Consider the following 26989-nt stretch of genomic DNA (forward strand, 5'->3'; position numbering starts at 1 on the left):
ATTCCCAACGGTCACACACAGCACAAGGCAGGGAGGCACAGTAGCGAGCGCAGTGCTTCACTGTACCAGCAAACCCGGTTCAATACCTGCCACTGCCTGTAAGGAGTTTGTACATCACCCGTGACTGTGTGCGTTTGCCCCGGTTTCTCCCCAGTCCAAAGACATACTGGCTGTTAAGACTGACCATTATGAGTTTTCCCATGATAAGGCTGGGGTTATATCGGGTGTTGCTGGGCAGTGCTGCTCATGGGGCTGATAGGGCCTGTTCTGCGCTGCATCTCGGTAAATGAAGGCACACAAGATATCAGTAACGTGCACTCCCACATTAAAATATAGTCCAAGTCCCTGGGTCCATGGGTGTTGCTGCAGTCCAACACAATACAGCTCGTCTTCTGCTGAGTGAACACTAGGTGGCAGCACCGGCTCCGGCACCGACCCTCCCCCGGACAGCTGCCCACGATCAGCACTGCGGCTGAGGGCAGGTCCTCCCTACGCTGCTGCCCGCGGTAACGGGCCTTCCCCGCCCAATGGCCCACGTCGCCCGGCAACCCATCTACCCAACGCCCAGGAAAGCCTACAATTAACCTACTGACCGGTAGGTCTCTGGATTGTGGGAGGAAATGGGAAGGAAGTAACGCGGGAAGTGAGCGCCCCGCCTGCAATAGTGTGGGTTAACGGCAGCACTACCGTGGCTATTTGGCCCCCAGAAACATAGGGGGCGCTAGTGCTAAGCTACAAATGCCAGAACAGATATTAGGTCACATTAACCATGGTCCTCACACGCCCAGTCACACCCTCCCTCGCCATGCTCGAGCCAATCCGTCCCATCGCCAGGTCAAGCGAGTGTGCCAAGTTCAGTGGCCGGTGTGCATCGAATTAAAGGCGGCACGGTAGCATAGTGGCTAGCGTAACTCCCCACAGCGCCAGCACTGGGAAGACCGCTGTCTGTAAGGCGTTTGCACGTTCTCCCCGTGACCTCATGGGTCTCCTCCCACAGTCCATAGATGGACCGGTCAGGGTTAGCGACTTGTGGGGACGCAACGTTGTGGTGGAAGTGTGACCACCCCCCCCCCCCACGCCCCCAGCAGGTCCTCAGACGGTGTCGGTCATTGACGCAAAAGACGCTTTTCACTGCGTGTCTCGATGTACATGTTGAGCTGATGTTGAAACCTTTAATGATTCGACTTGTCATCAGTAAGATTAAAAGCAGTTAATTTATTTGGCCCCCACCAATATAACAGGCATTAAAATTAAGATAATAAATTAAAAAAACCGGACAGATATTAGGCCACATTACCCACAATCCTCACTTGGAGAACACGCACACTCAATATTAAAAGCTTACCATTTTCCCTCACAGAGAGGCAGCACTGACATCCCCCGCAGGAGATCCAGTTTTCACTATGAAGGCACGTATCAAAAAGTTTCACCCTGATACAAAGCTAAATAACTGTAAAAAGACACGTCTTTCATCTCAGCAGATCGTTCACACCCAACCACATCTACCATCTATTATCGTTCTATATCTTGGAAAAATTATTATTGTTCTGTGTTTTTAAAAGTTTTAAAGAGATTAAAGATCAGCTTTATTTGTCAAGACATATAGTGAAATGTGCCATTTGTGTCCAAACAAATCAGTGAGGATTTTACGAGGCAGCCCGCAAGTGGATCGTAGCGTGCCCACGGCTCACTAACCCTACCGGTACGCTTTTGGAAAAGTGGAGGAATCCGGATCACCCGGAGGAAATCCTCGCGGTTACAGGTAGGACGCACGTTGTGACAATACCTGCGGGCTGCCACCCAGCACATCCCCGGACGGTCGACGCAAACCAGGCATTTCGCTGTCTGCTTCGATTTACATGTGATAAAGAAAGCTCATCTTTCAAACACCGACCTCAGCCAGTGCAACGAGGCCGGCTGAAGACCGAGGGGAGTGAGGAGCTTCGTCCGACGGCTTCCATTGAGGCGCACACACCAGAGGCAGCAACAGGACTGGACTGATCATGTGACTGGACCGGTCACGTGACACCCGTGGACATCCACCAGCTACCGAACAGGGTACAAACTCGGAAATTCCCCTTGAGTTGACCGGTGGGGCTGGAGAAGCGAGGGTGCGTGCAGATAGCAGACGGCTACCCGGCACCCCGACTCCCTCGTCAGTACAGATAGGGGAAGATGCGGTACGGGACACGGCCACAGTAAGTGTTCCACGCCGAGCCGTACTTCCTGCGACACAGGTGCTCGTCTCTGGCCTCGCGGTGGATCAGCAGCGCCGTGAAGTAGACAACGTAGAAATAAGGCAGAGCGTGGCCCAGACCTGGCGGGTGGGGGGGTGGGGGGGAATAAAGTTCAAAGTAAATTTATCGATCTACACCTCTGTCAAGTCACCTCTCATCCTCACAACCTCAGTCATAGAGGTGTTTGATGACAAAGTATGTTAATAGTCCTAGACTCTCCCACCATAGGAAACATCCTCTCCACATCAACTCTATCTGTGTCCTCTGGTCCTAGACTCCCCCACTATAGGAAACATCCTCTCCACATCCACTCTATCTGTGTCCTCTGGTCCTAGACTCCCCCACTATAGGAAACACCCTCTCCACATCCACTCTATCTGTGCCCTCTGGTCCTAGACTCCCCCACTATAGGAAACACCCTCTCCACATCCACTCTGTCTGTGTCCTCTGATCCTAGACTCCCCCACTATAGGAAACATTCTCTCCACATCCACTCTATCTGTGTCCTCTGGTCCTAGACTCCCCCACTATAGGAAACATCCTCTCTGCATCCACTCTATCTCTTTATAAAGTCTTAACATTATATTACTGCTTTTATATTCTAGTCCTCCTGAAATGAATGCTAACATCACATTTTCCTTCCGCACCATAGACTCAAACTGCAAATTAACCTTTAGGTTAGAGTAGAACACACAATGTAAAATTCCGAGGCGGATATGGTGCCATCTTGTATGATGTTTGCTGATCATGGACCACAACTGCTCTTGGCAAGTGGACAGAGACTTTACCATTATCGATACTCCTCAGAGATTGTCTGCCTGGCGTCAGTGGTCGCATAACCAGGACTTGTGATGCTCATACGACCATCCACCACCTGCCCCCACTGCTTCACGTGACCCTGATCGGGAGCTAAGCTTCTCGGCCCGAAACGTTTTCTCACGGATGCTGCCTGACCTGCTGAGTTCTTCCAGCGCTGTGTACGTACTCGTTGATCCACAGCATCTGCAGTTGTACTTTTGTGTTAAGCTAGTGCCACACCTTGCCCAAGGGTGACCTGCAGGCCAGCAGAGGGAAGAGACAAATCGCCACCCTGCCACACAGCACGGTAGTACTTATTGCTTACAATAGGAAGGTGGTTGGGAAACAGAAATAAGATTGCCTGTGCTAACTCAGTAATATTAAGTGTTATTTGGTATAGGTAGCATATGGGAACTTGGGTCAGATGGAAAAGATGGGCCGAATTGCCTGCTTCCGTGCCAGATGACCGTGACAGAAGTGACGGAGACCTTCTGCAGAGACACAATTTGGATTTTTATTCTGAGGCTCTTTCGGAAGTTGGGGAAAGAGGCACAAAATCTGTTTGTTCTCATTTGTTTCATAGAGCCAAGAGCACTGAAAAATGTACAGAGATAGAGGTCTAGTGAGGGAAGAAACAAAAAAGAAAGATGGTGCCTCTGCGAGGTCAGCTACTTCTATACCCATAGATATAAAAAAAAATCCATTGAAATTTGCAGAAAAGTTTCCAGAAAGAACTGTAACCATTAACAGACACACTGAAAAACCACATTTACATACAGGTACCACTAGGGGGCACACTAAACAACTGTATATACATACTGTGACCAAGAGCGGACACACTAAACAATGGCATATACAGACTGTGACCACTAGGGGGCCATGCTCCCAGTGACCACACATTTTAATTCCACATCCCATTCCCATTCTGATATATCTTATCCATGGCCTCCTCTACTGTCAAGATGAAGCCACACTCAGGTTGGAGGAACAACACCTTATATACCAGCTGGGTAGCCTCCAACCTGATGGCATGAACATTGACCTCTCTAACTTCCGTTAACGCCCCTCCTCCCCTTCTTACTGCATCCCTGATATATTTAGTTTTTTGTTTTTTTCCTCTCTCTGCCCATCACTCTGCCTGTTCTCCATCTCCCTCTGGTGCTCCCCCCCTCCCCCTTTCTTTCTCCCGAGGTCTCCCGTCCTATGATCCTTTCCCTTCTCCAGCTCTGTATCCCTTTGTCAATCACCTTTCCAGCTCTCAGCTTCATCCCACCCCCTCCGGTCTTCTCCTATCATTTTGCATTTCCCCCTTCCCCCCCCCTCTACTTTCAAATCTCTTAGTATCTCTCCTTTCAGTTAGACCTGACGAAGGGTCTCAGCCTGAAACGTCGACAGTGCTTCTCCCTATAGATGCTGCCTGGCCTGCTGTGTTCCACCAGCATTTTGTGTGTGTTGTTGTTTGAATTTCCAGCATCTGCAGATTTCCTTGTGTCGTAACTGCATATACACACTGTGACCACCAGGGGGCACACTGAACAACTGCATATACATACTGTGACCACTAGAGGGCACACTGAAAAATGGCATATACACACTGTGACCACCAGGGGGCACACTGAACAACTGCATATACATACTGTGACCACTAGAGGGCACACTGAAAAATGGCATATACAGACTGTGACCACCAGCAGAACAACAAAGCAGTCACACGCATTTAGTCGCTATAAAAATATAAGTCTAATGAAACTGTTTTCTGAGGGAGGTGATGCTGTCACTCTGTGTAGGTGGTGTGAGGCAGGAGGTGTGGGTGTGAACAGACTGGGTTGGAGCCCCCTCCCTCCCACCGACTGGTGCCGACCCCTACCGAACCCTCTCCCTCTCAAGACCGCATCCCCTCACCCATCAGCACTCACCGCAGGGCAGAGACCAGGCCAGCGCCATGATCAGGTCCCCCAGGTAGTTCGGGTGACGCACCAGGCCCCACCAGCCCGACACCAGCAGCTGCCGCCCAGTCGCCGTGGGGATTGTTTCCAGGCCTGAAACCAGGTGGGGTGGGGAGGAATGGGAGGCACGTTAGAATTCAACCAGTCATCACCCACCCACGGCCACACAACTCCCTGGCTGTCCTCCCTCTCATCCGCCCACCCCATCACCCATTCTCTGCCTCACCTGTCCTCCTCCGGCTGTACATCCAGTCAACTATTCTGTCTGTATATCGCCACAACTCCCCTCCCATGTCGACCCTCACCTGTCCTAGTCTCAGTCTGTATACCCCCTCATCCATTCTCCCCCGTACACTGCCACCACATCCTCCCACTCTCCATTACCTACTCACTCCCCATTTTCCACCTGTACGTCCCCACCCCTGAGTGTCCCACCGGCACCGGCTCTCTGCCTGCACTGCTGTGCGGTCTGAAACAGGGAAGGGTCGTCTCAGAGACGAGTCAAACAGCAGCTCTGCCGGTTGGAAGGAACACAACACCACAACAGGCCTGCAAACCGCCCACTGTCCTACTCGGAAATCCATCGCCGTTCCTTCACCGTCACTGGGCCCAAATCAAAGGGACCACCTCAACGGTTCAAAGCAGATCACCACCACCTGGCGGCTGTCCAGCGTGTCCGACGATGACGGGAAACCTGCGCGGGAGGGTCTGTAAAGTGGAGAAGCCCGTTGCTCTGGGGCAGCTCCACTCTCTCGACCTCGGCACTCGGGGTCCAGCGGGACGAACAAGCGTCACAGACTGGGGTCCTCCCCGGTTACAGTGGGTGACCGTGACGCCTTCTGTGCCTCGTCGCGCCCTTCGCTCTCCACGGGGCGTTACACAACCGGCCTCCTGGCCATTGGGTTGCGCCCGCCCAGTCCGCTGGAGTTAGCTTCGCCTGCTGGGACTGGCGCCTCCCTATCTCACCAGGGCACGAGGCCCGTCAGCTACCCTCACCTGGTTTATTCCACTTGTCAAAGCAGCATACTGGCGTGCAAACACCTACTGGAGCCACAGGTGAGCGCTGACTGCCCCGGAGTGGGCACAAGAGCAACCTGGAGAGGGGGCAATGAAATGCTGGCCCAGTCTGGGAATCCCACCCCCCGCCCCCCAATGAGGGATTAGGGTAGATGAGGGAAAGGTTCAGGACGTACGCGATGGGCCAAAGCGGCACTGCCCCGTGACCCCCGCCCCTGAACCGCGCCCCGTGACCCCCGCCCTGTGACCCCCGCGCCTGAACCGCGCGCTCGACATACCTGCCACCCTGGGGTCGCTGGGGTTCCGGCGGAATGTGTTCTTCTGCGAGTTGGCGCTGCGGAAGATATAGTACCCGAGAGCTGCGACGGCAAGGAGAGACAGCGTCAGTGATCCGGAAGGGAAAGAGGTCCCAGCAAGAGGAGGATCATCGCGGATCAACGTGACAGCCCGCTGACCAGAGCCGTCACGAAGGCAGCGCGTCAGGAGTCTGGGGAGACCTGGCACGTCACTGGAGACGAGTAAATTTCTACAGATGTACGTGGACAGCATTGGAACTGGTTGTATCACTGTCTGGTATGTGGTGGTGGGGGGTTACTGCACAGGACCGAAAAAAGCTAGAGAATTTTAAGCTCAGTCAGCTCCATCGCGGGCACCAGCCTCCCCAGCGTCGAGGGCATCTTCAAACAGTGATGCCTCAGAAAGGTGGCGTCCATCATTAAGGACCCCCCTCACCCAGGACGTGCCCTCTTCTCATTGCTACCATCAGGGAGGTGGTACAGGAGCCTGAAGACACACACTCAACGATTCAGGAACAGCTTCTTCCCCTCTGCCATCAGGGAGGAGGTACAGGAGCCTGAAGACACACACTCAACGATTCAGGAACAGCTTCTTCCTCTCTGCCATCGGGGAGGAGGTACAGGAGCCTGAAGACACACACTCAATGATTCAGGAACAGCTTCTTCCCCTCTGACATCAGATTAATGCACGGTCCAGGAATATTACCTCGTAATTCCTTTTTATTTCGCACTATTAATTTTTGTGAATTATAATGATGTCATCATATTGTACTGCTGCTGGAAAGCCAGTTTCATGTCTTGGGGGGTGGCATGCCAGTTTAGCGGTTAGTGTAACGTTTCACAGTGCCAGCAACTGCAGTTCAGTTCCCGCCGCTGTCTGTAAGGAATTTGCACGTCCTCTCCCCCGAGACCACGTGGGTTTCCCCCACACGCTCCAGTTTCCTCCCACAGTCCAAAGACGTGCGGGTCAGGGTTAGTGAGCTGTGGGCATGCTACACTGCCAACTCCTGCGGGCTGCCCACAGCACGTCCTCGGACTGCATTGGCTGCCGATATAAATGACACATTTCCCTGTCCCGATGAAGGGTCTCGGCCCGAAACAACAACCGCCCATTCCTCCCCATAGACGCTGCCTGGCCTGCTGAGTTCCTCCAGCGTTTTGTGTGTGTTGCTCTGGATTTCCAGCATCTGCAGATTCTCCTGTGTTTTTCACTGTGTGCATGACATATAAAGCTAAACATTAATCAGAATCAGTTTAATATCACCAACAAACGTTGTGAAATTTGTTGTCTTTGTGACAGCAGTACAATGAATTATGTAATTGAAAAATACTGAATTACAACACACACACGCGCGCACACACACGCACTCACACAGACACAGGCACACACACTCTCTCACACACAGACACTCACAGACACACACACAGAGTCTATAAAAATTCACCACCCCCCACCCCCCCCCCCCCCCCGGAAGTTTTCATGTTTTATTGTTTTACAACATTGAATCACAGTGGATTTAATTTGGCTTTCATTGACACTGGCCAACAGAAAAAACTCTTTTGTGTCAAAGTGAAAACGGATCTCGACAAAGTGAGGGTGAGGCACGTTTGCGACAGAGTCAGAGATGGAGCCGGATCGAGCGAATCAGGAAAAATATCAGAGCAGAGGAGTTTCGGAGTCCACGAAGCAAGGTTGGATTGAGCGAAGCTTCGGGCTGATCTGGGAGGCTCAAGTGCGAGGTGGAACATGGTTACAGCCATCGGCTAGGCGGCGAGGTCTGGGTCCAGAGCGTATGGCCGCAGTGGGGGCCCGGATCCTAGCGCAGTTCACACGCCGGCCTCGTCAGACCGACAAGGCAAGGCGTCCGGACTGAGGTCGAGGGTTCTGCTCGATCTTCCGCGATGTTTCCTCCTTTCTCCGTGGCGCTGAGGGTGCGTTGTGCGCCGGCTATCTACAGTCTTTGCAGTGATTTGCCCCGCTGTGCGGTGAACTGAGGCTGAGGCTCCGGGCTCCGGGCCTATGGACTCGATTTGGTTCAGGATGCTCTGGCTCACTTCCGTTGTTTGCGTGAATTGTGTTTTCTTCCCCACTCCCTCTGCGCATTTAGTGTTGGGTCTTTTTTCTGAATTGGGCTGTGCTGGGTTCCTTGCTCGGTGGCTGCCCGTAAGCAGGCGAATCTCAAGTTTGTACAATTTATACGTACCCTGATAATCAACATACTTGGATCTTTGAGCTCCTGAACCTCCTCCCTGATGGCATCAGTGAGAAGAGGGCATGTCCTGGGTGATGGGAGTCCTTAGTGATGGACGCTGCCTTTCTGAGGCATCGCTCCTTGAAGATGTCCTGGATACTACGGAGGCTGGTGCCCGTGATGGAGCGGACTGAGTTTACAACTCTCTGCAGCTTAATTCCATCCTGTGTGGTAGCCCCCACACTCCCCCCCCATACCAGACGGTGATGCAGCCGGTCAGAATGCTCCTTACGATGCATCTATAAAAATCTGCGAGAGTTATGGTGACATATCAAATCTCCTCAAACTCCTAATGAAGTACAGCCACTGTCTTGTCTTCTTTGTAGCCACATCGATGTGTTGGGACCAGGTTAGATCCTCAGAGAGACTGACAGCTAGGAACTTGAAACTGCTCACTCTCTCCACCTCTGATCCCTCTGTGAGGACTGGTGTGTGTCTTACCCTTTCTGAAACCCACAATCAGTTCTTTGATCTTACTGACGCTGAGTGCCAGGTTGTTGCTGTGACACCCCTCAACCAGCAGATCTATCTCGCTCCAGTATCCCCTGTCGTCACCATCTGATATTAATCTTTAAATCAGAGTTTGCCCTAACACTGAGAGGCAGGTCAGACACAGTCGCTGTGTAGAACGTTTTCATGAACACGTGATAAGTAAAGCTAATCTTTAACTTGGTGTCTTTTACACTGAGGTCAGAGATCAGCCATGATCTCAGTGAATGGGACAGCAAAGTTCAATGGGCAGAATGGTCACCTGCCCCCAATTCTTACGTAGGCAACACTCCAGGAGACAAGACAAAAGAGATGATTGTGAATTTCAGGAAGGCACAGTTCAACCACTCTCCACTGCACATCAATGGCTGTGCTGTGGGGAGAGTGAAGAGCAGAAAGTTGTACAGTGGACCATCTAACGCTGACCCACAACACCTTCTCATCAGTCAAGAAGGCAGAGCAGTTCCTGAGGAGATGAGGCGTGCAAGGCCCCCCATCCCCACTCTAACAGCTTTCTACGGGAGAACTACCCAGAGGTCCCTGTCCGGCTACGTCAGTAATTGTGGGCTTCAGAAAGGGTGAGCTGAGGGAACACACACCAGTCCTCACAGAGGGATCAGAGGTGGAGAGAGTGAGCAACTTCAAGTTCCTAGCTGTCAGTCTCTCTGAGGATCTAACCTGGACCCAACACATCGGTGCAGTTATACAGAAGGCAAGACAGTGGCTGTATTTCATTCAGAGTTGAGGAGGTTTGCATAACACCAAAAACACTCGCAAATTTCTACAGATGTATGGAGAGCATTCTGACTGGCTGCATCACCGTCTGGTATGGGAGGGGTATGGAGTGGAGGGTGGATGTGACTACTGCACAGAATTTAAATAAGCTGCAGAGAGTTGTAAACTCAGTCAGCTCCATCACGGGCACCAGACTCCAGAGTATCCAGGACACCTTCAAGGAGCGATGCCTCAGAGAGGCAGCGTCCATCATTAAGGACCCCCATCACCCAGGCCATGCCCTCTTCTCACTGTTACCATCAGGGAGGAGGTACAGGAGCCTGAAGACACACACTCAGCGATTCAGGAACAGCTTCTTCCCCTCTGCCATCAGGGAGGAGGTACAGGAGCCTGAAGAGACACACTCAACGATTCAGGAACAGCTTCTTCCCCTCTGCCATCAGGGAGGAGGTACAGGAGCCTGAAGACACACACTCAACGATTCAGGAACAGCTTCTTCCCCTCTGCCATCCGATTTCTGAACGGACACTGAACCCGTGAACACTACCTCACTACTTCATTATTTCCATTTCTGCACCACACATCTGACTGTTCCTACTATAAACATCGCCTGCAATTGACAGTTTCCTATTGTCACGTATCGCATCGTGCTGCCGCAAAGTTAACACATTTCACGACCGTGCGCCGGTGATATTAAACCTGATTCTGATTTATTGTGCGGTACAGAAGCTACAGGGCACCGACCACAAGACAGTAAAAATGCCGCGAAGATCACCAGGGTCTCGCCCCCTCTTCCCCCCTCTCCCCCTATTTGTGACGTTTACCGGGAGTGTTGTACACGCAGGGCCTGAAGCACTGTTGAGGATCCCGACCACCCGTCCCACAATCTCTCTGACCCACTACCGTCAGGGAGGAGGTACAGGAGCATCAGGACTGGGGCTGTCAGACCGGGTAACAGCTTCCTCCCCCAGGCTGTGAGACTAATGAATACCGTGCCTCCACCGAGGTCTCGTCACCAGGACAGCGAGCTGTGTACCATTTACCCGTGCTGCACACAACCTGCATTTAAATCACATTTTATAAACTTATGTGTGGTAATGTTTTGTTCTATGCGCCGGGTGCGATACATGTCGTGTGGGCGCACCGCGGGCGGGAGGAACGCCGTTTCGTTTGGCTGTGTACACGTACACAACCAGTAAACTTGAACTTGAGAAGATGATTGGTGGGCAGCGGAGCACAGCGAGCTGCAGACACACCTACCGTTGAGGAGGATGATGGCCACTGCCCCGGCGGGGCTGAGCTCCTGCGGGTGAGACACCAGGAAGTGGGCCTGCAGGCTGTAGGTGAAGGGGACCCAGGTCAGGTCCCCGAAGGCCAGCATGAAGCCAAATCCGTCATTGACGATGTCCATCGTGGTCAGGACCGCCTCCTGCCGAGAAGCCACACACCAGACACCAGTCAGTCAGTCAGCAGTGCATCTGGCGTAGCCACGATTAGCTTACTGGCCAGGAACGTGGATCAGTACAGTACAGTGCAGGCCCTTCGGCCCACAATGTCGTGCTGACCCTTTAAACTACTCAAGATCATTCTAACCCTTCCCTCCGACACAGCCCTCCATTTTTTTCTATCCTCCATGAGCCGATTAAGAGTCAAAAGTCCCTAATGTATCAGCCTCTACCGCCACCCCTGGCAGGGTCTTCCACACACCCAACACTCTCAGTGTAAAAAAAAACGTATCTCTGACATCCCCCCCATACTTTACTGCAGTCATATTAAAATTGTACCCTATCGTGCTAGCCATTTCCGCCCTGGGAAAAAGTCCCTGGCTGTCCACTCGATCTGTGTCTCTTAACATCTTGTACATCTCCATCAAGTCACCTCTCATCCTCCTTCACTCCGAAGAAAGCCCGAGCTCGCTCAACCTCTCCTCACAAGCCTTGCTCTCTAACCCAGGCAACGTCCTGGTGAATCTCCTCTGCACCCTCTCTAATCCAGACAGCGTCCTGGTGAATCTCCTCTGCACCCTCTCTAATCCAGACAGCATCCTGGTGAATCTCCTCTGCACCCTCTCTAATCCAGGCAGCATCCTGGTGAATCTCCTCTGCACCCTCTCTAATCAGGCAGCGTCCTGGTGAATCTCCTCCGCACCCTCTCTAATCCAGGCAGCATCCTGGTCAATCTCCTCTGCACCCTCTCTAATCCAGGCAGCATCCTGGTGAATCTCCTCTGCACCCTCTCTAATCCAGGCAACGTCCTGGTGAATCTCCTCTGCATCCTCCTAATCCAGGCAGCATCCTTCCTATAATGAATCAACCAGAACTGAACACAATACAGTGTGTCTGACCAGGGTATTACAGAGCTGCAATGTTTCCTCACGGCTCTTGAACTCAATCCCCCAACTAACAAAGGCCAATATACCAAATGCCTTTTTAACCACCCTATCAACTTGTGCAGCAACTCTGAGGGATCTATAAATGTGAACCCCAAGATCCCTCTGTTCCCCCACCCTGCCAAGAATCCTGTCATTAACCCCGTATTCTGCCTTCAGCTTCGACCTCCTCAAGTAAAGCACTTCCCATTTTTCCGGATTAAACTCCATCTGCCATCCCTCAGCCCAGCTCCCCACCCTGTCGATGTCCCATTGTGACCTAGGACAACCTTCTGCCCCGTCCACCGCTCCAGCAACCTTCGTGCCATCTGCAAACTTGCCAACCCACCCTTCTCCGATAATATATTTAAATGGAAATTGAGTCGAAGGACGCTGGGCATCTCTGACGGGTCAGATGCCAGATTATCACAATCCCACCGGAAGACGCCCCCAGTGGGGCAGCTGCCCTGTCTCACCTCATGCCAAAGGGCGTCTAACACGTAGAGGATCTGGAAGGCATTGACAAGCAGCATGGCGAGAGACGGGCTTCCTCGCAAATCCCACTCCTTCATCAGCATGGCCAGGTTGATGAGCAGCTGTGGGAAGGCAACACCAGAACATGCTGAAACGGCCCTTCAGCCCATCGCACCAGTGCGGAACACAAGAAGAAATTAAACTCGTCTCTTCTCGGGCTTCCAGCTGGGTACAAGTATCGATTTTAATCCTGCCACCTTCATCAGGGATGATGCCTGGGCACGTCAGGGGTAAAATACCACCGGGCAGGAAAGCACCAGGTCCTTTTTCATCCCTTCTGCCTACACAATGTCCATATCCCTCCATCTCCCTGCACATTCATGTGCCTAACAGCATGTTAAACACCTCGATCGTATCTGCCCCAGGCAGCTCATTCCGCACACCCACCACTCCCCGCGTAAAAAACCTGCCCCACACATCTCCTTCAAACTTGCGCCCTCATGGCTGGGAGGTCAGAGGTCAGAGAGCAGCCCCGTGGACGACCCGAACCCTCGTCGATTTTGCCAACTGGAGCATCGTGGGGGACTGAAACATCGAGACAACAGGCAGTGTGCAAGGCTGTCGGCAAAGGCCCCTGTACTCGAGTCTCTCGGATGGGGAGTGACAGCCTGTCGGTGCTCGAGTCGGGGATTCTGAGCAGCGACGCGGCAGATTGTAACATCGAATCAGCCAGCTGCTCGACTCTCACCTCTCGATGTGGCAGGAGTGACCTCCCTCCCTCTCCCTAGCCCTATTTTGCGCCGTATCTCAATTAAAAAAAAAATAAGAACTCGGAGGCGTCTCTCCATTCCGAAGCTGGCCCGAGACTCACCCGCTACACAAAACGGCCTCCCCGAGTGCACCGTGCCTCGATCTCCCCGCCGGAGGAGTGGGTCGAAGGGGACGCCGGTCACTTACCCAACCGATGAGCCCCGGCCGGAGTTCGCAGAAGTATTTGAGGTCAAAGTTGCCGATGCGAGGGTTCAGCTCGTGCCCGATGAAGAAATCGTAGATGGGGTTGCCTGGGGCGACCAAGGTTAAAGGTCAGCATTTAGTTTCATCCACACAGTACAACTTCCACCAGTCCTAGAGTCAAACAGACCCTTCAGCCCATCCAGTTCATGCTGACCCAGATTCCCATAAAGGTCAGTTGGCCAATATCCCTCTAAACCAGGGGGTCCCAACCTGGGGTCCACAGGACCGCTTGGTTAATGGATCAGAAACCCCCGGTTTAAACCGTTCCTGTGCACGTACCTGTCCAAGTGTTGGTGAACCTGCCTCACCCACTTCCTCTGGCAGCTCATTCCATATAGAACCATCGAACATTACAGCACAGAAACAGGCCTTTTGGCCCTTCTTGCTGTGCCGAACTACTTTTCTGCCTCATCCCACTGACCTGCACCTGGCCCATATCCCCCCAAACCCCTCTCATCCATATACCTGTCCAAGGTTTTCTTAAATGCTAAAAGCGAGCCCGCATTTACAACTTCATCTGGCAGCTCATTCCACCCTCCCACCACTCTCTGCGTGAAGAAGACCCCCATTATGTTCCCTTTAAACATTTCCCCCTTCACCTTAACCCATGCCCTCTTTTTTTTCTCCTCTAGCCTCAGTGGAAAAAGCTTGGTTGCATTCTATCTATCTATACCCATCATAATTTTATATACCTCTATCAAGTCTCCACTCATTCTCCTACGCTCCAGGGAATAAAGTCTTAACCTATCCAACCTTTCTCTGTAACTCAGTTTCTCAAGACCCGGCAACATCCTTGTAAACCTTCTCTGCACTCTCTCAACCTGATTAATATCCTTCCTGTAATTCGGTGACTGCGCTCTAAAAACAAAGTCCCAAACTCTCTTCATAATTCAGTCCCTCGAGTCCTGGTAACATCCTCGTAAACCTTCACGCCAGCTAATGAGACTGCAAGGCTAAGAACACTGGAGCCGGATTGAGCCATTCGGCCCATCAAGTCTGCTCCACCATTCCATCATGGCTGATCGACTATCCCGCACAACCCCATTCTCCTGCCTTCTCCCTGCAACCTTTGATGCCCTGACGAATCAAGAATCTATCAACCTCCGCTTTAAATCTATCCAATAACAGCCTCCACAGCGTCTGTGGCAATGAATTCACAGATTCACCACCCTTTGGCTGAAGAAATTCATCTTCATCTCTGTTCTAAAGAGACGTTCCTCAATTCTGAGAATGTGCCCTCTGGTCCTAGACTCTCCCACCATGGGAAATATCCTTTCCACGGCTACATCATCTAGGCCTTTCAACATTCGAAAGATTTCAATGAGATCCCCCCCCCCAGACTTCTGAACTCCAGTGAGTACAGACCTAAAGCCATCAAACATTCCTCATATGATAACCCTTTTGTTCCTGGAATCATTCTTGTAAACCTCCTCTTGGTCGAAATGACAATAAACTTGACTTGAGTTTTATATTGACTTCGACTTCCCTCGTCAGCCACAGTTGTGTCATCCTGCCTTTCGAGTACTTTTCTCTCTTTGGGACGTATCGATCGACTTGTGGCTTCCGACTTGTCCCCACCACCGGCCAGGGTGTATAAAGCCCGTCCCCCACCCTCCGGAGTAGGAGAACTCACCCGAGTTCCCGCCGGGCGCCAGGGCCTCCTCGGGCGCGCACAGCGAGCGGGCGTAGAGGAGGACGCTGAGGGCGAACGAGGTCAGAATACAGACACAGGCGAGCTGCACGCAGCAGTCGTGAACGTGGGCGAGGGGCAGCCCGCAGGCGGCGCCCACTGCCGTCAGGAGCCCGGTGATCACGAAGGCGTGCAGACCTGCAGGGGGCAAGAAGCGGCAGAGTTACCGGAGGGTGGGGGGAGAGATCCGCGTGGCACCCCGCACGCAGCAACGGGTTGGAAACACTCACGTAACACATCAGCCACGCCTCCGGTTCCCTGCACAGCCACGTGCCCGTAAACACATCTCTGTCGTACCTGCACCCCCGGCAGCGCATCACAGGCTCCACCATTCCTGGTGTAAAAAAAAACACCACCCTACACATCTCCTCTAGAATCAGAATCAGGTTTAAAACGTGTGGTTTTGCAGCAGCTGATGGCAAATTATAACAATTACCACAGGTTACAAAATCCCTCACAACCCAGGATATAGCCTCTCCTCCTTGATACGATCAGGCACGGGAGCCTGAAGACACACACTCAACGCTTCGGGAACAGCTTCTTCCCCTCTGCCATCAGGGAGGAGGTACAGGAGCCTGAAGACACACACTCAACGCTTCGGGAACAGCTTCTTCTCCTCTGCCATCAGGGAGGGGGTACAGGAGCCTGAAGACACACACTCAACGCTTCGGGAACAGCTTCTTCCCCTCTGCCATCCGATTTCTGAACGGACATTGAACCCGTGAACACTACCTCACTACTTTTTTATTTCTATTTTTGCACTACTTATTTAACTTCACCCCCTTCATCCCCCATTCACTGTCACTCCACACCTGTCCTGTCCTGCCTCCCTGTCCTGCCCAGTTTTTGTTTGTCCTGCTGCTACCTGGACGAGTTCCTCTTGCCAGGAGTGACTATCACTTTACATTTCTTGTCAGTCACACCTGCACCTTGTGTCGCTTTCATGGACATGAAATCAAAGTTCAAAATGTTCAAAGTGAGTTTATTATCAAAGTGCATGCATGTCCACGTACAGAACACTGAGATTCGCGGTCTTATGGAGACGATCAATAAATTCATTCATTGAATCATAACCGTTATGGGATAATGAAGGAGCACCGTCTTGTGCCATCAACTGGTGCAAAAGACAGCAAACCGTGGAAATGCAAAAACAAATAAACAATAGTGATGAACAAATAAACACCAAGAATTTAAGATGAAGAGTCCCTGAAAGTGAGTCCATTTCAATGAGGTTGAGTGAAGCTCACCCCACTGGTTCAGGAGCAATAGCTGTTCCCGAACCTGGAGGTGTGAGCCAGGGGGAAGAGAGCTTGTTCTAGGTAGCGGGGGTCCGATGATGGATGCTGCTTTCCTGTGGCACCGTTTCACAGAGATGTGCTCAGTGGTGTGGAGGGCTTTACCCGTAGCAAACTGCGCCTTTTCCACTCCCTGTATCCGTGTCTCAATGTACATATATAACCTAATCTGATCTAGGGTGTGCACGAGCACAATCTACGTATTTAATCGAATCCTATGTACTGTTTGCACTCCACAATCTAAGCTTACAATCCAATCCTACGACCACAATCGTTCACTCATACGTTCCTTTGGAGCATTTATCCACGTTGATAATTGCTGTGTTTCTCTCTGCTGAGTCGACCCTGGGGCTGTGCCCCCTCGCCCTCGACCTCCCCACCGTACACTCCATCCAGGCTTTTCAATATCCCATTGAAATCCTCCCTCATTCCTCCAAACTCCAGCGAGTACAGGCCCAGGGCCACCAACCACGTTAACCCCTCCACTGCTGGCATCATTCTCGTGAACCTCCTCTGGGCCCTCTCCAACGCCAGCACGTCCTCACGCTGTTGGAAACCCTCACCTTCAATGCATCCATCAGTGTTAGACAGTTTGACCCTGGGTAAAAGATACCGGCTGTCTATCTGCGCCTCTCATGATCTTATAAACCTCGATCAGATCTCCCCTCAGCCTCCGACGCTCCAGAGAAAACAGCCCAAGTTTGTCCAGCCTCTCCTGATAGAACACGCCCTCTAAACCGGACAGCATCGGGGTGAACCTCTTCTGCACCCTCCCCAAAGCCCCAACATCCTTCCTATAGTGTGGTGACCAAACAGTTTGGGGTCCCGGTCAGCGGAACGCGAGCCCCAGGCAGCGCGAGGTCACGTGACACCCAGAACACGCACGCGTGACGCAAAACGTACCGTTGATCCGGTAGGAGAGACGGGTGCCATCCCGGAGCGGCATGCCTTGTGTAACCTGCGGACACGAAACAGCGAGGGTCAGGGGTCAGAGCGACTGCAGATAACGCAGTAGCGTAGCGGGAAATACTTCACTGGTCATAAAGGAAGTTGGGAAAATTGTGATTGAGTTGAAGATGATCGTCATTCGACTGTGTACAGTACACCGCTGAACGAAACAACATTCCTCCAGACTGGTACACAACACGGCTCATAAAGTAATTATCGTCATGGGCCATACCATGTGACATCTTCATGACGTGCCATGTATATGACACCATTGCTATGTGCCGCGTTGTATGACATCATCATTATGCGCCACGCCGTATCACGTGGGCGATCATGGTCTATCCATGAGCATGATTGCACTTGGCAAAGTTTTCTGCCAAATTGGTATGCCATTGCCTTCTGCATGAGCCACACTCCGTCACGCCTGCCTTGTCACCCTGTATTCGGCTCGCTACGGCCGGATAGCGGCTAGCGTCACACCTTACAGCAGCAGATCACAGTTCAATCCCGCTGCTGTCTGTAAAGAGTTGCTATGGTCCACCCACGACTGCGTGGGCCTCCGTCAGACATAGGCCATAGGGGGAGTCTGGCACCAGAGGGCACAGCCGACGGGCTGAATGGCCTAATCCTGCTTCCCCCATCTTATATTGGATAACCACCCCCCCCCACACACGACTAATTTGCAATCAGTATCAGGACAAGGTGCTTGCGTCCACTCCACCCCCAACCCCTCCCTCGGACCTACCTTACCCAGAGGAAGAAGGTAGAGCAGAGACTGGAGGGCAAGCCAGGCGAGAACGAGGAGCAGGGCGGCGGGGGTCCCAGAGCTGGCTTGGCTCCAGCCGGGGCAGGGGGTTGTTCAGAAGGCCGGCTGCCTCTGTACGGCAGGCGAGCAGCAGGTAGAGAACGGTGCAGGGCAGCAGGGCGACCAGTACCAGCGCACCTGGGCAGACAGGCGAAGCACACCCGGCGGTTAACGGCGTATCGGAGGGGCTTCATTTCATATCAGAGACTGTGTGCAGCATACAGCCCGAAACTCTTACCCTTCACAAGCGCCCACGGAACAAGAAACCCCATCGAATAAATAAAACATCAGAACCCCAAAGTTGCTCGTCCCCCCCCACACAGGCACATTAACCCTCCCCTCCCACACCACTTGCACCAGCAGTAAGCAATAGCAAGAGCCCCTTAAAGAGACCTTGATCTGAAGCCCATCAAAAAACACTGTTTTTGGAGTCCATTATTGTGCGACTGTATCTTACTGATACCCGCTCTCTTGTGCTGTGTATGACAGCTGGTATTGTGTTCTGCACCTTGACCCCAGAGTAATGCAATCACATTTGGATGTATTCCTGGGTGTTTGTGTAGGGTTGAATGGCGATTATACTTTTAATTGAACTCACCCACCCCTCACACACAACAGGGGCAATTAACCCGCCGAACCAGCACGTCGTTAGGCAGGAGAGAGCCAGAGCCCCTGGGTGGGGGTGGAGAGAAAGAGACCCCCTACAACTACAATCTAACATCACTGTCGGAGCCGGGGGGTGGGGTGTGTGTGTGTGTGTGTGTGTGTGTGTGTGTGTGTGTGGGGGGGGGGGGGGGTGTGTGGGGGGGTGTGTGGGGGGGTGTGTGGGGGTGTGTGGGGGTGTGTGGGGGTGTGGGTGTGTGTGTGTGTCTCTCTCTCTCTCTCTCTCTCAGAACAAGCAGCGGGCAGGAAAAATCATTGCGGGCAGCAAACCGCCCTTTCCAAAATCTCCCTTCAGGAAAGTTCTCTAGGATTATTAAAAGAAAAGTTTCACACCGTCTTAAAAGTTTCTTCCCCTGGGCAGGTAATCTGATCAACCATTCTTGTTATCCCCCACCCCACCCTCCTCTATCTATTACCCAATCACTGGACCGTAAACATTTTGAACCACTTTTTAAAAGTAGTTTACATTGTATTTACATTGCCAGCATTTATGTACATCTTATTCTATATCCATACTTTAACCTCTAATTTTGTCATTTATATAATCCTTTACAATTGTTGAGTATTGTTTTACGTTGCCAGTCACGCCCTGACCAATAAGAGTGACTCTCGGCATGAGGACGCACAAACTCCACACGCATGCAGACACACAGAGGGCCGGTGGTCAGGACTGAACCTGCGTTCTCCACTCACTCTCTGTACTGACCGGCTGGATTATCAGACGAGATGCTTCAGGAGGGCAAGAGGTGACTTGATGGAGGTGTAAAAGATGACAGGAGGCAGAGACTTTTCCCCAGGGTGAAAATGGCTAGTACAAGGGGACGCGATGTTAAGGTGACTGGAGGAGAGTATAGGCAGGATCTGGCAGGGGTGTGGGAACCGGAGTGAAGGGATTCAGGACGGATGGGAAGAAGAAGGGATAGAGTACAGTCAGACTGTCAGGGAGGGCAGGCAGACGATAGGACGTAATTGCAGCCAGCAGGGTGAGTATCGGTGCAGTAGGGATGCTGCGAGCTGCTTGTTATCTCTCCCGCTGACTGGAAAATGGAGTCACCTCTTCCTCCCTATTAGGAGAGAGGGAGCCTGCAGCATGTCGAGTTATCGGGTGAACAATGGAGTCTTTGGGGTAACTGCAAGTCTGCATCTTCGCCATTGCTTTGCTCGCGCTGAGTGCCGGTGGGGGGAGGGGGTGGTTGCTCGCTGTGCTTACACACAGGAGGGGAGCTGGGGGGGCGGACTTCGGGGTTCTGACTGTCATTCACTCTTTGGGGTCAAGCCTCTGTTCTCAAGGATGTTTGTGAAGAAAAAGTATTTCAGGATGTATATTGTATACATTTCCCTGACATTAAACGTACCTTTGAATCAAAAAGGGTAGCAAATACAGTCCTCAGTGTGATATCTCAATGCACGGAGTACAAGAGATAAGGTGGATGGTCTTGTTGCACTATTACAGATTGCCAGGTATGATGTTGTGGCCGTCACTGAATCGTGGCTGAAGGATGGTTGTAGTTGGGAGCTGAATGTCCAAGGTTACTCGTTATATCGGAGGGATAGGAAGGTAGGCGGGGGGGGGGGGGTGGCGTGGCTCTACTGCTAAAGAATGGCATCAAATCAGTAGAAAGATGTGACGTGGGATCAGATGCTGAATCAACAAACTGCAATAGACAGTCCTCCCAACAATAGCTGGGATGTGCACCACAGGTTACAGCAGGAAACAGGAAAGGCTTATCAAAAGGGGCAATGTTATGATAGACTTGGGAAATTTCAATATGCAGGTCGATTGGGAAAATCAGGTTGGTAACGGATCTCAAGGGAGCGAGTTTGTTGAATGCCTATGATATAACAAACCGGAGGTGATTAGGGAGCTTAAGGTAAAAGAACCCTGAGGAGGCAGTAATCACAATATGACTGAGTTCAACTTGAGATTTGACAGGGAGGAAGTAAAGTCTGACGTAGCAGTATTTCAGTGGAGTAAAGGAAATTCCGGTGGTACGAGAGAGGAGTTGGCCAAAGTAAATTGGAAGGAGATGCTGGCAGGGATGTCAGCAGAGCAGCAATGGCGTGAGTTTCTGGGAAAAATGAAGAAAGTGCTCCAAAAACAAATAAATACTCAAATAGCAAAATAGTACAAACATGGCTGACGGTTTTAAAGCTAAAATTTGTGGGGAGACAAGAGGATTGGGAAGCTTTTAAAACCTTACAGAGAGCAACTAAAAGAATCATTAGGATGGAAAAGATGAAATATGAAAGGAAGCTAGCAAACAGTATCAAAGTGGATAGTAAAAGCTTCAAGTTTGTAAAAAGGAGATGAGCGTGGATGTGGGACTGCTAGAAAATGAGGCCAGAGAAGTAACGGGAGGACAAGGAGATGGCAGGTGAACTAAATGAGTATTTGTATGACACCAGCAGTGTGCCAGATGTTGAAGGGTGTGAGGGAAGAGAAAAGTGATCCAGTTTCTATTACAACAGAGAAGGTGCTCAAAAGCCCGAAGGGTATGTAAGTCACCTGGACCAGACGAATTGCACCCTAGGTGCCAGAGGACTGGAAATTTGCAAATGTCACTCCACTCTTTAAGAAAGGAGGAAGGCAGCAGAAAGGTAAATATAGACCAGTTAGTCTGACCTCGGTGGTTGGGAAGATGTTAGAGTCAATTGTTAAGGTTGAGGTAATGGAGCACTTGGTGACACAGGACAAGGTAGGGCAACATCAGCATGGTTTCCTTAAAGGAAAATCTTGCTTGACAAACCTGTTGGAATTCTTTGAGGAGATTACAGGTAGGATAGATAAAGGGGATGCGGTGGATGTTGTATATTTGGATTTTCAGAGGACCTTTGACAAGGTGCCACTCATGAGGCTGCTTACCAAGTTAAGAGCCCATGGTATTACAGGAAAGCTACTGCCCTGGTTAGAGCATTGGCTGATTGGTAGGAGGCAGTGAGTGGGAATAAAAGGATCCTTTTCTGGTTGGCTGCCAGTGACTAGTGCTGTTCCACAGGGGTCAGTGTTGGGACCGCTTCTTTTTATGCTGCGTATCAATGATTTAGATGATGGCCTTGTTGCCACATCTGCAGATGATGTGAAGATTGGTGAAGGGGCAGGTCATGTTGAGGCTGCAGAAGGACTTAGTCAGGAGAATGGGCAAGAAAACGGCAAATGGAATACACTGTTGGAAAATGCACGGTCATACACTACAGTGCTAGGAATAAATGTGCGGAATATTTTCTAAACAGTGAAAGAACCCAAAAATCAAGATGTGAAAGGATTTGGGAATCCTTGTGCAGAAAAGCCTAAAGGTTAAACTTGCAGGTGAGGAAGGCAAATGCCATGTTAGCATTCATTTCAAGAGGTTGAGAATACAAGAGCAGGGATGTGATGCTGAGGCTTTATAAGGCACGGGTGAGATCTCACCTTGAGCATTGTGAACAGTTATAGGCCCCTCATCTTAGAAAAGATGTGCTGGCATTGGAGAGGGTCCAGAGGAGGTTCACAAGGATAATTCCAGGAATGAAAGGGTTATCTTACGAGGAACATTTGATGGCTCTGGGTCTGTATGCACTAGAATTTAGAAGGATGAGGGGCACCTCATTGAAATCTTTCGAATGTTGAAAGGCCTAGACAGAGTAGACATGGGAAGGATGTTTCCCATGGTGGGGGACACTGGGACAAGAGGGCACACTCAGGATAAAGGGGCGACAATTTAAAACAGAGATGCGGAGAAATTTCTTTAGCCAAAGGATGGTGAATTTGTGGAATTTATTAGCACGAGCAACTGTGGAGTCCAGGTTGTTGGGTGTACTTAAGGCAGAGCTTGATAGGTTCCTGATTGGACACAGCGTTAAAGGCTGTGGGAGAGAAGGCCAGGGAATGGCGCGGAGGAGGGGGAAGAAAGGATCAGCCATGGTGGAGCAGACTCGATGGGCCAAATGGCCTCATTCTGCTCCTATGCCTTATGATCTTACCAAGAGTCCTTGAAAGTGAGTCCATGAAATCCACTATTTCATCATGGATGATCCATTTTCCCTGTAATCTGCCATCTCCTGCCTCTCCCTGTATCTCTTCATGGCCTGATTGATCAAGTACCTATCAACCTCTGCCTTAAATATACCCAGATGACTTGGCCTCCACAGCTGCCTGTAGCAAAAAATCCCACAGATTCACGACTCTCCAGCCTAAGAAATTCCTCGCCTCTGCTCTAAAACAACGTCCTTCTATTCTGACGCAGTGTCCTCTGCTACTCGACTCCCCCCAACACACGAACGTCCTCCCCATATCCACTCGATCGAGGCCTTTCACCATTCGATAGATGAATGACGGGCGACCTCACGGAAAACCTGAATTCCAGTGAATACAGCCCCAGAACCATCAAACGCTCTCCGTACGACAGGGCGTTTAAACCCAGAATCATTATCGCAAACCTCCTTAGCTTGTGGGAACAGTTCAGTGATGGGGCAAGCGAAGTTATCCCCTCTGGTTCGGGAGCCTGATGGTCGAGGGGTAATGACTCTTCCTGAACCTGGTGGGGTGGGTCCTGAGGCTCCTGTACCTCCTTCCCGATGGCAGCAGTGAGAAGAGAGCATGACCTGGGTGGTGGGGATCCCCGATAATGGATGCTGCTTTCCTGCGACACCAGTCTAGACGTGCTCATTGGTGGAGAGAGCTTTAACCATGTTGAAGGTAAAATTGGGACGAGCATAGAGAGGCATCAAGGTTAGCATGGGAATCAGACCAAACAGCCTGTTTTATGGGCTGTAAGATGCAACATCTCCTAACAATAATCCACCCTGATGACCGATTTCCTCCCCCCCTCCCCCCACAATGATTAACACAGTTACCTAGGGGGCCTCCGAACTCCAGCTCAGTAGTTCTGGCCACTTTGGTCATCTCGCCCATCCTCAGCCCCTGTCCGCCACCCCCAGCGTCTCCAGCTCCCTGTGGACGAGTCCTCACGCCCGACATCGCTGGCGCCAGCTACCCGCTTGGGGCAGTGCCGTGCCGACTGTCACCCCTGGACGGCAGACAAAAGAGAAAACTTTACAAACTGGAATCTTAAACACAGGGGATTCTGCCAATGCTGGAAATCCGAGGTAACACGCACACAAACTGCCGGAGGAACTCAGCAGGTCGGGCAGTGTCTACAGAGGGGAATAAACTTAATATTTTAGGCTGAGACCCTTCATCCGGACTGGAAAGGAAGAGAGGGCAGAAGCCAGAATAAGGTGTGGGGTGGGGGAAAGAGGTGGGAGGAGTACAAACGGCAGCTGATAGGTGAGACCGTGTGGGGGGGGGGGGGGATGAAGTGAGACACTGGGAGGTGATGGGTGAGACCAGGTGAGGGGGAAGGTGGGTGGGTGGGGGAGAGGGGGATGAAGGAGACACTGGGTGGTGATAGGTGAGGGGGAAGGTGAGTGGGTGGGGGAGAGGGAGGTTGAAGTGAGACACTGGGAGGTGATAGGTGAGACCAGGTGAGGGGGAAGGTGGGTGGGTGTGGGAGAGGGGGGATGAAGTGAGACACTGGGAGGTGATGGGTGAGACCAGGTGAGGGGGAAGGTGGGTGGGTGGGGGAGAGGGGGGATGAAGTGAGACACTGGGAGGTGAAAGGTGAGACCAGGTGAGGGGGAAGGTGGGTGGGTGGGGGAGAAGGGGGATGAAGTGAGACACTGGGAGGTGATAGGTGAGACCAGGTGAGGGGGAAGGTGGGTGGGTGGGGGAGAGGGGGGATGAAGTGAGACACTGGGAGGTGATGGGTGAGGCCAGGTGAGGGGGAAGGTGGGTGGGTGGGGGAGAGGGAGGATGAAGTGAGACACTGGGAGGTGATGGGTGAGACCAGGTGAGGGGGAAGGTGGGTGGGTGGGGGAGAAGGGGATGAAGTGAGACACTGGGAGGTGATAGGTGAGGGGGAAGGTGGGTGGGTGGGGGAGAGGGGGATGAAGTGAGACACTGGGAGGTGATGGGTTTGACCAGGTGAGGGGGAAGGTGGGTGGGTGGGGGAGAAGGGGATGAAGTGAGACACTGGGAGGTGATAGGTGAGGGGGAAGGTGGGTGGGTGGGGGAGAGGGGGATGAAGTGAGACACTGGGAGGTGATGGGTGAGACCAGGTGAGGGGGAAGGTGGGTGGGTGGGGGAGAGGGGGATGAAGTGAGACACTGGGAGGTGATGGGTGAGACCAGGTGAGGGGGATGGTGGGTGGGTGGGGGAGAGGGGGGATGAAGTGAGACACTGGGAGGTGATAGGTGAGACCAGGTGAGGGGGAAGGTGGGTGGGTGGGGGAGAGGGGGGATGAAGTGAGACAGTGGGAGGTGATAGGTGAGACCAGGTGAGGGGGAAGGTGGGTGGTAGGGGGAGAGGGGGGATGAAGAGAGTTACTGGGAGGTGATAGGTGAGACCAGGTGAGGGGGAAGGTGGGTGGGTGGGGGAGAGGGGGGATGAAGTGAGACACTGGGAGGTGATAGGTGAGACCAGGTGAGGGGGAAGGTGGGTGGGTGGGGGAGAGGGGAGATGAAGTGAGACACTGGCAGATGATAGGTGAGACCAGGTGAGGGGGAAGGTGGGTGGGTGGGGGAGAGGGGGGGATGAAGTGAGACACTGGGAGGTGACGGGTGAGACCAGGTGAGGGGGAAGGTGGGCGGGGAGAGGGGGATGAAGTGAGACACTGGGAGGTGATAGAGAGACCAGGTGAGGGGGAAGGTGGGTGGGTGGGGGAGAGGGGGGATGAAGTGAGACACTGGGAGGTGATAGGAGAGACCAGGTGAGGGGGAAGGTGGGTGGGTGGGGGAGAGGGGGGGGGTGAAGTGAGACACTGGGAGGTGATAGGTGAGACCAGGTGAGGGGGAAGGTGGGTGGGTGGGGGAGAGGGGGGATGAAGTGAGACACTGGGAGGTGATAGGTGAGACCAGGTGAGGGGGAAGGTGGGTGGGGGAGAGGGAGGATGAAGTGAGACACTGGGAGGTGATCGGTGAGACCAGGTGAGGGGGAAGGTGGGTGGGTGGGGGAGAGGGAGGATGAAGTGAGACACTGGGAGGTGATAGGTGAGACCAGATGAGGGGGAAGGTGGGTGGGTGGGGGAGAGGGGGGATGAAGTGAAACACTGGGAGGTGATAGGTGAGACCAGGTGACGGGGGAAGGGGCTGTAGAAGGCGGAATCTAATCGGAGAAGAGAGTGGACCGTTGGAGAAAGGGAGGGAGAAGGGGGGCTCAGGTACAGATGAGAAGAGAGCTGCTCTCGTCGATAACCACAACACCACTTCAAGTTTCGGGGTGGGGGTACCCATATGGGCCACTGCTCCACACCCTCCGGACATGCCATGGTCGGTCGGTCTGTCGTTTCTCCTGGGAGTGAAAGCAGTCGCCAGTGTTAGTTCCGTCGGTACATCGGTGACCCCGGCTGCACAGAGCGTAGCCCGGTAATAAGTTTAAAGCCCGCGCAGGGAGAGGGAGAGGGGCGGACCGGACCGGCGGAGACCGACATGAAAAGGATCCACTTGCCCAGTGAAGCTGCCCGGCCGGCGGCTGCGGGATGGTTTCGGTCCCGGTCCCGGTCCGGCTCCCCGGCGTCCCTCCGCCTCTCGGTTCGCTGTCGCCTCCCGGCCGCGGCTGTGCACTGTCACCCCAGTGTAACCACTCCCCGTCCGCCAATCAGGAGCCACAGTCGCCACAAGGCGACGGCCGGGCAGCCAATCAGCGCTGGGAAATTCGCGTTGTTCGGTTCACCAATCAGAGACTGAGTATCTGGGCTCCTCCCTCCCCCCCTTCCCTCTTTGTATCTGATGGAAGCCCAGATCCCTCAATGAACTCGGCAGATCCCTCACTGAGCCCCGCAGATCCCTCACTGAGCCCCGCAGACCCCTCACAGAACCCCGCAGACCTCTCACAGAACCCCGCAGACCCCTCACTGAACTCGGCAGATCCCTCACTGAGCCCCGCAGACCCCTCACTGAGCCCCGCAGATCCCTCACTGAACTCCG

The 26989-nt window shown here is 52.6% G+C and overlaps 1 protein-coding gene across 1 annotated transcript; it reads right to left on the bottom strand.

Moving 5' to 3' along the window:
- Positions 1-1195: 1195 nt before the first annotated feature.
- On the bottom strand, positions 1196-26637 carry LOC140717702 (delta(14)-sterol reductase TM7SF2-like). Its single transcript, XM_073031373.1, is given in 12 exon segments — positions 1196-2317; positions 4952-5074; positions 6277-6357; positions 11031-11199; positions 12615-12734; positions 13570-13673; positions 15260-15454; positions 17515-17569; positions 18305-18376; positions 18378-18502; positions 23861-24033; positions 26511-26637. Coding segments are annotated over 11 exon segments (1329 nt in total). The 5' UTR covers positions 23985-24033; positions 26511-26637; the 3' UTR covers positions 1196-2156.
- Positions 26638-26989: the final 352 nt, after the last annotated feature.

This window comes from Hemitrygon akajei, chromosome 28 (assembly GCF_048418815.1).
Source record: "Hemitrygon akajei chromosome 28, sHemAka1.3, whole genome shotgun sequence".
NCBI classification, from domain to species: Eukaryota; Metazoa; Chordata; class Chondrichthyes; order Myliobatiformes; family Dasyatidae; genus Hemitrygon; species Hemitrygon akajei.